This window comes from Ovis aries, chromosome 14 (assembly GCF_016772045.2).
Source record: "Ovis aries strain OAR_USU_Benz2616 breed Rambouillet chromosome 14, ARS-UI_Ramb_v3.0, whole genome shotgun sequence".
Classification (NCBI taxonomy): domain Eukaryota; kingdom Metazoa; phylum Chordata; class Mammalia; order Artiodactyla; family Bovidae; genus Ovis; species Ovis aries.
Window position 1 is genome coordinate 54,247,589 of NC_056067.1, and position 14,182 is coordinate 54,261,770.

Here is a 14,182-nt window from a genome sequence, read left to right on the forward strand (position 1 = left end):
GTCACGTGATAGCTCCATGCCGGAAGACTGGGTTTGACAGCTCTTTTGCGCAGAGCTTAGTCCCCGCCTCCTCTCATTACCTCCTGAAGGTCTCTTTCACTTGGAAAGGCGTCCGTGGGTAAGAAGGAAAGCGGTCTCCGTTTTGTTGCGCCCTCTGTCGACCTATGCTGAAATTGGTTTGGGAAGACCAGAGAAGGCTGCATATCTCATTTTATTGTGCTTTGCTTTCTTGCCCTTCCAAGATACACTTTAAAAAAAAACAAATTGAAGGTTTGTGGCAATCCTGCATTAAGCAGTTCTCTCAGAGCTGTGCGGTTTCCCAAACAGCATTGGCTCATTTAGTGTCTCAATGCCACGTTTAATAATTCTCACAATATTTTAAAGTTTTTTGTTACTCTTGTTAGGATGACCTGTGATTGGTGACCTTTGATGTTATTATTAAGACTGGCTCAGATAATGATTAGCATTTTTTTGCAATAAAATATTTTTAAATTATACATTTCTAAAATAATGCTGCTGCACCCTTAATAGACTGAAGTAGTCTTTCCTGGTGAGTTACTTGGACAGAGGAGCCTGCCCGGCTAAAGTTCATGGGGGTCTCAAAGAGTCGGATGCAACTGAGCGACTGACACACATACACACATAGTGTAAACATAACTTACATGCACTGGGAAACAAAGGGAAAGTCATGTGTCTGGCTTTATTTATGAACTGAACCTGCAATGTCTTAGAGGTATGCAGAGGGGAGCAGAGGTTGTCTAACGCTGGTTTCATTTAAAAAAAAAAAAAGCTAGTGAAACTGTTAAAAATTTAGGTTCAATTATATCTAGCGCCCAGATCTTAGTTTTTAATACTCTTTGTTCTCCAACAAAAGGAACGAGAGCTCCTTGGATAAAAGGCTGGTTCTAGGACACTGCACAGGATGAGCCTGGAAGGTCTTGTAGTTCCAGAAGGTAAGTCTCCTGGCCTCCATCTCTTTGTTTCTCTGCCTCCACCCTCCCACACACACCCCCACACCCCCACACACACCATGAATCTCCTTCTCCCTCCCTCCCTCTCTCTTTCTCTCTCTCTCTCTCTCACACACACACACACACACACACACACACACACACACACGATGAGGTATATCAAAGAGACAAGAGCCAACCGAAAGAGCTCCCAATGTCAAAGATGGAACAATCTGAGCAACAAGCAGCCCTGGATTATAACCCAGTCTATAAAATCTCCATGAGCTCAGAGTTCCCAATAGTCAAAGCTGCAACAATTTGAACAACAAAGTAGCACCTGATTATAACCCAGTCTATAAAATCTCCATGAGCTCATGCTGATATAAATGACTGAAAAATAAATGGTGGAGAATAAACAAATATTCTGTGCATAATTCCAAATAATTTATGTGGATATTCCATTCTCAAGATGGAACATGACTCCACTCCTTCATGTAGACTGTGCACAGACTTTCATCTGCAGAGGACGGTGTTGGGGGCGGAGGCGCTACATTTACAGTGTAGAAGCCTGACAAACGTTGTCAACCAGGTGACGGAGGTTAACAGTGACAGCTCACACTGATGCTATGTACTCTTAATAACGTGTGATGACAGTGGCGCTTCACCTCTGCTGTCTCCCTCACTCTCTGATCAGGAGAAAAGCATCAGACTAACTCTAGTTGAGGCACACTCTCCAAAATACCTGACTACAACTCCTCATAACTGTCATCAAAACAAAGCAAGTCTGAGAAGCTGTCACAACCGAGAGGAACCTAAATGTGGTGTCCTGTCTAGGGAGCATCCTTGCACAGAAGAGGGACCTTGGGTAAAAACTAATGAAATCTGAATAAAGAATAGACTTTAGTTAATAAAAATATAGCAATACTGGCTCATTAACTGTAACAAACATGCCATACACTAATGTCAGATAAATGTAAGCGAGGACTCCTCTGCTGGTCCAGTGGTTAAGAACCTGCCTGCCAGTGAAGGGACCCGAGTTCAATCCCTGGTCTGGGAAAATTCCACATGCTGAGAGGCAACAAAGCCCTTGTATTGCAACTAAAGAAAGCCGTTGCAGCAATGAAGACCCAGCACAGCCAAAGGTAAATTAATAAATAAAAATTTAAATAAGAGGGGAAATTGGGTGTGGGGTATATGATAATTCTCTGCAGCATTTTCCCAATGTTCATGTAAATCTAAAAACTGCTCTACTAAGAAAGCATCTTTAAAAAATTTTTGAGTCCCAGGGCCCTACTGCCAATGATTCAGATTATGAAAGTCTGTGGAAGGGCATTTTTTCCAGGACCCCCAAATGATCAGGATGGAGATAATTCAGGGTTGAGAAGACCCTCTTTTCTGAGGGTGGAGTTTGGCTGAAGGGAGGTGACACACAGGAAACCTTGCCCAGATCTCTCCTGAAGTTCAGAGTCTCTTTGGGACCACCACTTGCGGTTGCCACTGCATTCTGACCACAGATAAGATTTCGGGGGGGGGGGTGCCGAATCTGGATAACCACAAGCAGTTTGGGTTACCTGCCCCTCTAAGCAGCGCAACTATATAAGTTTCCATTTGTTTTAAGCCATTAAGTTTCAGCTTAATTTGTTACGCAGCAATAGATACCTAACATACCACCAGACCACGAAGCCAGCCACTTTCATTTCCAGTCAGTGGGCCGCACTTGAGAAGGTGGGACCCACACAAGGACAGCGACAGCACCTGCGCTCGATGGGTGGCAGCTGCTCAGGTCACACCAGGCACCTGCCAATACCTGCTTTCCAATTTCTCATCCGCAGATACTTGGGGGTGGGCATTTCCCAGTTACAGAAGGAGATAACTGAGACCCAAACAGGGGAGGTGAAATTTGCCCAAGGTGGCAAAGAGGCACAGAGAGCCAGGCTGTCAATCCTGGATCACCTGATGCCGGGGTCCTTTCCCTTTAACTGCAGTATCCACGCTGCTTCAAACTCAGCTTCCTCCTCTGCTCTCCCTCCCCTCCTTTGCAGATTTACTGAGCTGTGAAGTCTCCTTGTGTGCGTGTTCGTCAGTCATGTCCGACTCTTTGTGATCCCACGGACTGTAGCCCGCCAGACTCTGTCCGTGAAACTCTCCAGGCAAGAATACTGGAATGGGTTGTCATTTCCTACTCCAGAGGATCTTCCCTATCCAGGGACTGAACCTGGGTGTCCTGAACTGGGGGCAGATTCTTTACCATCTGAGCCACCATCTGACACTACCCTTTACCCTGTTCCCCAGCTAGTCCCTCAGAAGGCAGCAGACAGTCATGCCTGAAGCCATCAATCCTCTGAAGGGTCCCTCTTCCCCATCTCAGTTGACAGCGTCTACTCAGCTGCTCAACCCCCAAACCTGTCGTGCCAGCCTTGGTCCGTCCTTTTCCTTACCAGCTGTCCATGTGATGTGTCACCCGTCACCAAGTCTGAGTCTGCTTCTAACCCGATCCTTAATGCCTGTGTTCCTGGCTCTCTTCACTGCTACCCCAGCCCAGGCCATCATCTCACCCGAGAGCCTTCTGGCTTCCCGACTTGCCCACCACAACCTCCACATGGCAGCTGGAGCTCTGAACCACCTCCCCCGCTTCCTGGGGCAGTCTGTGCTTCACGCTCTGGCCCAGAAGCCAGGTCTCAGCCTCCGTGGTGTCCTCTGCGCACCCCACCTCCCCATCCACTCACCAGCGCCCGCCACACCCTGCCACTCCCTCGGACTTGGCCCCTTTCTTTGTGTCACTCTGGGGTGGACACAAGGTCTGACTCCACAGGAGCCATTCCTGCTTCCTCTTCTTTTCTTGGCAAACAGGATTCCAGTTTTGATTGGGTGACAACGAACTTGAGGCAAACTGTTTTTTCTGCAGGCCTGGAGACAGATCCCGTGTCCAGGATAACTGGCCATTTCCTTTCCTGCCGCCAGGGATCAGTTTAGAAAGAACATGGGCTACAGTCCTGGCCAAGGGGGTATGAGGCGAGTTCTGCTAGGCGCTGCTACAAGGGGTTTCTGTGTGTGTGTGTGTTTTCAGTCATGTCTGACTCTTTGTGACCCCATGGACTGTACCCCATGGACCCGCCAGGCTCCTCTGTCCATGGGATTTTCCAGGTAAGAATACTGGAATGGGTTGCCATTTCCTTCTCCAGGGATCTTCCCAACTCAAGGATCAAAGTCGCCTCTCCTGCGTCTTCTGCACTGGCAGGTGGGTTCTTTACCACTAGCGCCACCTGAGAATGTCCTAATGTCCCTGGGAAGCCCCACCACAAGCTTTCCTCCCTCTAAAGAAGGGAAGCAAGGCAGGGAGGGACGTGCTGTCTGCCCTGTGTCCTCTGAAGGTTGGGGTGCTGGTGGAGGAGGAGGGGGTCCTTGCTCTTGCCAACGCTGGTCACCGCTGGCAGGCTTGAACTTCACAAGAGAGCTGCTCACACCACTACCACATGTCCTGAGAGCTTAAACCTAGGCCGACTCTGTTACTATGGCCAAAGCCACATCCGCGATCGATATCTAAACTGGCCTCTTTGCTGACTTATCACTGCTACCTTCCGCTCCTAAACTGTGAGCTCTGTGAGGAGAGGGGCCCTGTCCCTCCGTGTCATCATGTCCCCACTGTATGGCCTGGGCACTGTCTGGCCTAACAACAGCAGGTGCTTAATAAATGCTGGCAGGGACTCAGCTTACTCATCCCTGTGGTTCCTGGAGGGGCAGGGACTCAAGCCTTCACAGGATCAATAGGCGAGGAAGCCAGAAGAGAGCTGCTTAAGAACCCAATTTAATAAGACTTACAAGTCGACACGTACAAAAAAAGAAAAACCAAACCTAACAATGTACAAGTCACGTCAAGACTAGGGGCAGAATCTAGAATGCAGAGAGACCCTCCGCGAGGGGCCTTGGTGCGGTGGAGATCTGATGGTAATTCCCACTGATTCTCTACATCTTGGCCTACTGAATAAACGTAACCAAAGCCTGAAATGGAGGCTAAGACTGAAGAGTTACCCAGACCTAACCTGTTCCCTCCCCAAGCCTCACTGCTCCAGGAAGAGGCGAACTGACAGAAGGGGAGAGACTATGAACCTAAGAGAATGGAGCCTCCGATACAGCGTCAGGGCCTTCACGGTGTTCAGATGACCGTGTGTCCCCGGCTCGTGACCCAGTGCCCGCCATGTCTGCAAGCTGGGCTGGCCCCTGGCAACAGGGACGGGTTGGGGAGGCAGAGGGGCACCTCGGGGAGACTTGCTGCTTTGTCCCCGCTGCCACCCCGCCCTGAATCACCACTGCAGGGGCCCGATGTCAGCCCCCAGCTCCTCCTCCTCCTCCTCTTCCTCCTTCAGCTGGAAGGGCTTCACCGGCCACTTGACCCTGACGATGGGCTCCACGTGGTCCTGCAGCCGGTGCCGCTTCATGTGGGCATTTCGACTCTTGATCTTATCGAACACCCTGCAGAGGCACCAGAGAACATGGGGATCAGAGCAGGGGGAGGCGGGCGGGGGGACCCTGAGAGGATGGAGAGGGGCTGAGGGCAGGCGGTGCAGGCGCCTCCAGGGAGCTCAGTACCTCTCACACTCCCGGCAGGGAAAGGCGCCCTGGCCCTCCACGCTCCCAGGTGCCTCGGGGCTCCGCTTGGTGCCAGAGCTCGGGCTGGAGTTGAGGATGGACTCCCTCCTGTAACTCTTGGTCTTTATCTTTAGTTCGGGGGTTGGACGGTGGCTGGGTCTCTCCCGAGGACTGCAAGTGACCTGCAGGGGTGGGCAGAGATGACAAAAGGGTGCTGAGCCACCCCCTCACCCTGCTAAGGGACCAGCACAGACCCAGAGCCCATGGGAACATCGCCCATGGAAAGCCCCTCCTGCTGGGAGTACCCCCACCCCTGCCCAGCATGGATAGGCACCAGGCCTCCGGATCGGGCTGAACTCCAGACCCCCTTCCCCGAGACCCCCTACCTTGGCTTCCGCCCTGTCTACTTCATCTGGCTCCCTCCTGACTCTCTTTTCTGGCCCTGGGGCTCGGCCGCAGTCAAACTTGATCATTTTTTTCCAGATGTAGTAATACTCGACACACTGGGCTACGGTCTTTGTCTGGATCTGATCGGGGAAGACAGAAGGTGGCTGTGGACAGCGCCTCAGGAGCAGTAGTGAGTGGGGCCTCAATGCCCTAGAGCCCCTCCCCCTCGGGGGCCAGCTGCCACTTTTTGAAAGCCCTCCTGAACTCTCTCCTGCTATGGCCTGGCGGGCCCCTTTGCTAAAGGGGCAGAGAATCACAGACTCCTTCCAAGGGGTGAGGGGCTCAGAGAGGAAACCACCAGAGCCCACACCAGCTAAGCTCTGCACACTCTGAGCAACACGGCCGGCCCAGGAACCCTTCCCTCCAGGGATATGCACACGGAGGTATGCATTTGCTGTGACACCATGTGGAGCCGTGTGTCTATGTATCAGGACTAATTAAAGCAGAGCACCCTCATGCAGTGGGTACCTCATGGCCTCTGCGACAGCTGGGGGGCCCTACAGTAAGTACTGAGGGAAGAGGCCCACAAGAGGACACACGATGGGACCTCCTTAGTGATCCAGTAGTTAAGAATCTGCCTGCCAATGCAGGGGATACAGGTTTGATCCCTGGTCTGGGAAGATTTCACATGCTGGGGAGCAGCTAAGCCCTCGCACCCTACAGCCCTAGCTCTACAACGAGAGAAACCCCTCTGAGAAGCCCAGACTGCACCTGGAGAAAACCCCCACACAAGGAAGACCCCGTGCAGCCCGGAATGAAGGTTTTGAAAAAGAGAAGGGGACACGCAATGGAATACTCCTCAGCAAACTGATGAATTACTGGCGCACACGACAGCGTGGATGAAGCGCAAAACTGTCATGCAGACTGGAAGGAGCCAAAGCAGAGCACATGCTGCATGATTACTCCATTTCTATAAAGCTCTAGAAAATGCAAACTAACTCACAGTGGCAGGAAGCAGACAGGAGTTGATGGCAGGAAGGAGAGGTTACAAAGGCGCAGGAGGGAGCTTTTGACCCCATGGACTGTAGCCTGCCAGGCTTCTCTGTCCATGGGATTTTTCAGGTGAGTATTCTGGAGTGGCTGCCATTCCCTTCTCCACGGGATTTTCCCGACCCAGGAATCGAACTTGCCTTTCCTGTGTCTCCTGCACTGGCAGACAGGTTCTTTACCTGCTGAGCCACCGGGGACAGGTACGTCAAAACATCGAATCTTACACTTCGATTATGTGCAGTTTTGTGGACCAGTTTTTTAAAAAAGCAAGATAATCAGCAGGATATCAAATATACACTCTCATCATTTTTTGAGAAAGTGTACATATGTGTGTAAACTGCACGGACAGTAAATGCCTGTCAGGTTACAGTCAGTGGACAGTGGGCTGGGGCCTGGAGGGCTTTGTTTTGAACACAGGCTTCTTCTCTGTACTGTTTGGGGCTGTTCTCAGCGATGGCTTTTTAAAGTTGTCAGTCGTTCACAGCAGGAGCGGAGAGTCACTCCCGACAGGCCCTGCGGCTCTAGCCCCTTGGCTCGGTGAGGGAACCTCCTCTATGCCAGCCTGCCGCGTGCGCTTACCGTCTTGTGTATCAAGTTAAAGTCCTTCTTGTGGGCACAGAATGCCTTCTTAAAGAGCCTCTTCTCCATGGGGGTCCAGATGTCTGAACCTAGTAAGAAACAGCCGGGGGGCATTTCTTCCTCTGGGACCACAGTCACGGCCCCTCCTTCTTCAGGCTGCCGCGACCCGGTACCAATCAGATGCCAGGGTCTCTGCTAAGCCCCTTTCTTGCTTGGTCTCCTACAATCCTCACGAAACCTTAGCAGGTAGGGGCTACTACCATCCCCACTTGACAGATGCCACAACTGAGGCATCCACTGGTTAAGTGACTCGCCCAAGGGCAGGCGGACTCCGGGGCTGGAGTGCCTGCCCCCAGCCCTCCCTGGCACCCCCTTCCCGGCCAGGCAGAGCCCAGGAGGAAATGAGTGGACAGCAGGTAGGAACCAGCTAGAGAACGGCGCCCATGGAGTCCCCGGAGAGGGGACAGGCCCTCCTGGGAAGGCAGGTGAGACCCTGAGACAACGCCGCTCTGCCGTGGACACTGACTGCCCTCGGGGGCTCAGCCAGGCCCCACCACGCCAGCAGTCGTGCTCCACTCACCTGTGTAGCGGTAGCTGGCGAGAGGGTGAGTTCGTGGCTTCTGGGGTCCTCTGAGTAAGAGGGTCTCCAGGGCAACCTGGAACAGGGGGCACGGGAGGTGGAGGCCCGCCTTCATCCCTTCATTCATTTGGAAACCCCGGGCAGCCTGCCCTAAAGCCACGCCCACCCCAGGGCCACGCTGAGCCAGCCCACCTGCACACCGCCCCGCGCCTGCGCCTCACCTGGACATCGCCCTGGGCTTCGTGCAGGCAGTGCAGCGCCAGCTCCAGGTTAGTGCCCCCGCCGGGCATAACGCTGGAGCAGGCCACGTTGCAAAGCTCTGTTACTGTTTCCAGGAGGGGAGGGGGCAGAGACATAGAGGGTCAGGGCGAGCCAGGGAAGAGGCCTCCCTGAGAGCACCATTAGGGTGGGAGAGGCTCCTTGACATCCCCTCCCTCTAGTAAAGGCAGGCTGAGGGAAGGGAGGGACCTGGAGGAAGGGCTCAACTCTGCTCCTGGCACCTGCTCTGTGCAGCCTGCCGGCTACCGGGAGAGAGGGGACGTGGGCCAGGGACCGCAGGCGGGAGCAGTACTGTGCTAAAGGCCGCCTCTGTCCACCCTCCAACCCCCCACCCCCGCACACTGCTTCTTGGTCAGGGTGTGAACTGGGAGGAGAAATCTTTGGAGATAGAGGAGGGCCCTCGGGACCCTGGCCCCAAGGTCTCGGCCACCTCTGTCCTGCGTTTCCGGGTTGCTCATCACATCTCCCCATGGCTTCCAGACCAGAGAAGCAACATGCTCATCAATCCCAGCCAAAGAGCTGTCCTGGAGCTCTGGAATTTCAGCCTGAAACCGGCTTCCTATGTTGATGTGTCTGAAACGAGGACACGCCCACAGGTGTACAAAACTTACACACGAGACGTACGTACAGCGCGTGACCAAGGTGGGAAGTCAGGCAGAGACGCTCCGTGAGCCCTGCTCTCGGGCCACGGCCCTGCTCTGTGGATGCCCTCTGCCGTCTTTCAGACACACAGCGTCCGTTACCCCGACAGACACACACAGCCTGAGGGAGGCTCAATTCCTTCCTCCGATTTCATCGCCAGGTTTCCAGCCTCAGCCGTCTGGGGTCTAGGACAGGGGAGGTGTGTGCTGATACCTGGCCTGCTCCTACACCCAAGGCCCCCTTCATCTAGCCACAGTCCACGGCCCTGCACGCGCGTCTCACTGTGCCACTGGCAGTTCTACCCAGAACCCCGTGCTCTGGGCCTTCTGTCCTCAGGGAGCCGACTATGGTATGTCTGGACAGACAGAATGCTGCGGGGACAGCCGGAGAAGCCCAGCACTTCTCTCCTAGACCTGGTTTCCCCGGGATGAAGGTGCTGACAGAGCCACACAGGAATGCGCAGAGGGTAAGAGCGTCCCCATTTTGGAAGGACCCTCAGGTTCTAAGTCTGTCCCAACTCACGGTTCAATGCTGATCCTGGTGTCGTCCTTTACCACACAGATGCCGAAAGAGCCATCCAGGGGATCTGGAAAACACGTAAAGAAGAGCCTCAAAAAGGCTGGCTACAACTGACCCATGAGGCCCTTTCTGACTGCCTTTCTGGAGCAGCTAAAAGCAGGTTCTTAAGATTTCGTGGTATAGACGCACTACTGTATAAAAAATAGACAATCAACAAGGACCTACTGGACTTCCCTGGTGGCCCAGTGGTTAAGAATCCACCTTGCAATGCAGCAGACACGGGTTCAACCCCTGATCTGGGAAGATCCCACGTGCCACGTGTGCCACAGCTACTGAGCCAGCGTGTTGCAACTTCTGAAGTGCATGCGCCCCAGGGCCGCGCTCCGCAATGAGAGAAGCCACCGCAGTGAGAAGCCTGCACACCACCACGACAGAGCAGACCCCGCGCGCCTCTAGAGAAAGCCCGCACGCGGCAAGGAAGGCCCAGGGCAGCCCAACAAACAGAACAGAACCAGAGAAAGCCAAGGACCAACTGGACAGCACAGAGAACCATACTCAATGAGCTTCTCTATGGGAGAAGAATCTGAAAAAGAATAGATAAGTGGATAACCAAACCACTTTTGCTGAACACCTGAAACTAAAACACCATGGTAAATAATTATGCTCCAATATATCAATCGCCTCAGATATGCAGATGACAGCACCCTGATGGCAGAAGTGAAGAGGAGCTCAAAAGCCTCTTGATGAAAGTGAAAGAGGAGAGTGAAAAAGTTGGCTTAAAGCTCAACATTCAGGAAACGAAGATCATGGCATCCGGTCCCATCACTTCATGGGAAATAGATGGGGAAACAGTGGAAACAGTGTCAGACTTTATTTTTTTAGGCACCAAAATTACTGCAGATGGTGATTGCAGCCATGAAATTAAAAGACACTTACTCCTTGGAAGGAAAGTTATGACCAACCTAGATGGCATATTCAAAAGCAGAGACATTATTTTGCCAACAAAGTTCCGTCCAGTCAAGGCTATGGTTTTTCCAGTAGTCATGTGTGGATGTGAGAGTTGGGCTATAAAGAACACTGAGTGCCAAAGAATTGATGCTTTTGAACTGTGGTGTTGGAGAAGACTCTTGAGAGTCCCTTGGACTGCAAGGAGATCCAACCAGTCCATTCTAAAGGAGATCAGCCCTGGGATTTCTTTGGAAGGAATGATGCTGAAGCTGAAACTCTAATACTTTGGCCACCTCATGCGAAGAGTTGACTCATTGGAAAAGACTCTGATGCTGGGAGGGATTGGGGGCAGGAGAAGAAGGGGACGACAGAGGATGAGATGGCTGGATGGCATCACTGCCTCGATGGACGTGAGTCTGAGTGAACTCCAGGAGTTGGTGATGGACAGGGAAGGCTGGCGTGCTGCAATTCATGGGGTGGCAAAGAGTCGGACATGACTGAGCGACTGAATTGAACTGAACTGAATATATACTCCAATTAAAAAAAAAACAATACTCCAATATAAAATAAAAAATTAGAAAAAAAAACTACACAGTATGGAATTATCTCAAAAAGCAGAACTACCATGTGGCCCAGCAATCCCACTTCTGGGTATTCATCCCAAAGAATTGCAGTCAAGATCTCAAAAAGACACCTGAACTCCCATGTCCACTCCAGCCCTATGCACAGTAGCCACAGACAACCACAGTGCCCGACGGGCACCTACACGCATGCAGGAAGCGGGTGTGTGCCTGCAATGGGCCACTGTTCAGCCTTCACGAAGGAAATTCTGCGGTACGCAACAGCACAAGAAACTCTCATACAGAGCTCGTGGAAGTGTCAAATGAGTTTGGGAAACAGTCTGGCAGTTCCTTAAACAGTTACCCTATGGACCAGCAATTCCACTCTGAGGCATATACCCAAGAGAAATCAGAACTTAGGTACAACAAAAACTGATGCCTAAGGGTTCTTAACCAGCGCTCTTTGCAAAAGCCAAGGGACAAAAACAGCCCAAATGCTCATCAACTGACAAGTGGATAAATAAAAGGTCACCTGTCCAAACAATGGAGTATCATTCATCCACAAAAAGAATGGAGCCCTGATGCCTACTACAACAGGGGTGAACCCTGCAGACATTACTCCAAGTGAATAAACCAGACACAGACGGTCACGCGTCACAGGACACCAATTCTACGAAACGTCTAGAGAAGGCAGACCCACAGAGAGAGAAAGTAGCCCGGTAGGTGAGCCGTGCCCAGGGCTGAGGAGCTGGGGGGCGGTGGGGCCTGTGTGTAACTGCTCATGGATACAGCCCATCTCCTGGGGAGATGAACGTGCTTAGGATCAGACTGTGTGATGGGTGCACAACCCGGCGCGTATTCTCACAAACACTGTGCACTTTACACGGGTGGCTCCTGCGATCTGGGAATTACATCTCAGTAAAGAGGCGGACATGACTGAGCAGCTTCCCTTTCACTTTTCACTTCCATGCCTTGGAGAAGGAAATGGCAACCCACTCCAGTGTTCTTGCCTGGAGAATCCCAGGGACTGGGGAGCCTGGTGGGCTTCCATCTATGGGGTCACACAGAGTTGGACACGACTGAAGTGACTTAGCAGCAGCAGCAAAGCTGTTTAAAAATTACTCAAAAGACCAGGCAGAAGAAGGGTGGCTAGGTTAAATGGCCTCTGTTTTCTTTCTGCCTACAAAATTATAAGCACCTAGAAGGCTGCTGGACCCAGATGGTCCTGGGATAGTTCTGAACAGCAACGGGACCACCAGACCGATGCGGCCATAGGCCTGGACCGCATGCTACCGGAGGGGTGGGTCTGGCCTGCCGCGACCGCTGGAGGGGGTGGGGATCAGCCTCACTCACTGAGCGCGGTGCTGATGAGCCTGTCCGGGCTGGCCTGAGCGGATGTGGAACAGAGCGTGTTGAAATAGAGCCCCGAGCCCTCCCGGATGGGGCTGAGCATGGGCGGCGGCGTGTAGGGTGAGCACTGGAACAGCCCCTTCAGGAGGCGGTCCACCAGGAACACGGGGGAGCGCAGGCGGCTCTGGTGACACCCCCCCGGGCCTGGCTGCCCGAACGTGGGGGGCGGAGGATGGACAAACAGCGCCTTGGGCTGGGGGCGCTTCTTCCGCTTTCGGTGCTGGCTGTTCTCCTTGCTGTTTCTCTCGTCCCCGCCCTTCTCCTGTCCCTGGACAAGAAGAGGCTTCAGAACCCCGAGGGGTCACCTGAGGCCACCTGCCCCAAGCTCAGTCCTCAAGAGCGCCAGGAGAGCGGGACAGGTAGTGACCACAGAGACGCATGCCCGGCCTGACCATGCCCACAGCCCTCAGCAGAGGAGGCTGGGCAGGGCCACCACACCTGCGCCAGACCCCAGACCCTGAGCTGGGCAGTGTGCGAAGCTGGAGCCTTCTCATGCATCCACACCCCCAAGGAAAGGCCCTCCCTCAGACCATTTTGGAAACTCACTGATCGCGCAACTCAGTATGCTCTCTCACCTCCATGTAATCTGCCCCTCCACCCCTATCTTACTCCTTCTCGTCTTCCAGATCTCAGCTCTAACAACCCCTCCTCCAGGAAGTCCTCCCTGGCCTGCTCAAGCTTGTCTCTGGTGCCCCCTTGGGGCTCCCACAGCTCCCTCGGCTGCCCTCCCAGCCCAGCCCAGCCCAGCCCAGCCCACTCTGGGTGTCACTGTCTGGGGATGGGGGCTCTCCACTCCACTGGGCCGGGAGCCCCAGGAGACAGGCTGCTGTGGTTGCTGCAGTGTCCCCAGCGCAGGGTCAGACACAGAGACAGTCCAGCTGAGGGTGAGTGAATGAATGGATTTGAAACTAAGCTCTTCCAGAGTCAGGAGTTTGGGGCTTTTCCCACAGCTCCCACTGGCAGGTGGAAAGTGGCGGGATGGAGGTGGACTGATCAGCACCCACCTTGCTCCCTGGGGGACGGTTTGCTGGGGCCACAGGCACCGACACAGGGACCCCCAAAGAGGCTGTGGTTGGGTTGTCCAGGCACTTTCTGGCTCCCAGGGGACTCTGCCCATCCCCTTCTGGCCTCAGCACCTGTCTTGAGGGCTTGCAAAACTCCATGCCAAACACCTGCACACAGAAAAGAGACAGCCCTTTAAGGGAAAGAGCAGGGTGGGAGCAAGGGCCCCTCCAGAGGAGCACCGCCCTGGCTCCCAGCCCCCAGCCAGGCCCCCACCTCCGCCCAACTCCGGCGAGCTGAAGGCAGCCTCACGCCCCTTCACCTGTGGATCCTGCTTCCCTCGAGGTGACGGCCACTGGTCGCTGTGAAAACACATGTGGCTGTTCAGCCCCTTCTCTGTATAGAACATCTGGCTGCAGTTCTTGCAAACGTACGTGCTCCTTGGCTCTGCCCAGTCTGTGGGGCCCCTGTTGTGCTGGTGACTGTGGGGAGATGTGTCAGGAGGCAGGAGAGGGAGAACGGGGCTCCATCCCCAAGCCCGGATACCCTGACAGCTCCAGGCGAACTGAAGGAATGGAGATGATGCCCCGATCCCCCACGGCCTGGTGCTCGCCCCTTCAGGAGGGCAGCACCCACAGCTCGCCCCCTGGGCGGTAGGTCAAAGCCAGGTCAAAGCCAGCAGGGGACTC

The 14,182-nt window shown here is 53.8% G+C and overlaps 1 protein-coding gene and 1 long non-coding RNA gene across 3 annotated transcripts in view; one reads left to right on the top strand and one right to left on the bottom strand.

The window, feature by feature from the left end:
* LOC121816538 (uncharacterized) lies at positions 1-12,018 on the top strand. 2 transcript variants are annotated; one of them, XR_009596230.1, is made up of 5 exons: positions 1-118; positions 875-4,188; positions 6,021-8,402; positions 8,893-9,520; positions 9,616-12,018. It is a non-coding gene; the product is annotated as an uncharacterized LOC121816538 (long non-coding RNA). The 2 variants fall into 2 exon arrangements; XR_006056218.2 differs by lacking the exon at positions 1-118 and having other exon boundaries at positions 3,770-4,094.
* The window catches only part of ZNF541 (zinc finger protein 541), a 26,615-nt gene continuing 17,172 nt past the window's right edge, over positions 4,740-14,182 (bottom strand). The window contains exons 6-16 of the mRNA XM_060398149.1: positions 13,816-13,975; positions 13,496-13,663; positions 12,435-12,759; positions 9,577-9,640; positions 8,843-8,985; positions 8,355-8,458; positions 8,134-8,209; positions 7,554-7,642; positions 5,924-6,064; positions 5,538-5,719; positions 4,740-5,420 (exon numbers count right to left, since the gene is read on the bottom strand). Coding sequence (XP_060254132.1) covers positions 5,252-5,420; positions 5,538-5,719; positions 5,924-6,064; positions 7,554-7,642; positions 8,134-8,209; positions 8,355-8,458; positions 8,843-8,985; positions 9,577-9,640; positions 12,435-12,759; positions 13,496-13,663; positions 13,816-13,975 — 1,621 coding nt within the window. The 3' untranslated portion in view covers positions 4,740-5,251. The remainder of the gene's footprint in view (positions 5,421-5,537; positions 5,720-5,923; positions 6,065-7,553; positions 7,643-8,133; positions 8,210-8,354; positions 8,459-8,842; positions 8,986-9,576; positions 9,641-12,434; positions 12,760-13,495; positions 13,664-13,815; positions 13,976-14,182) is intronic.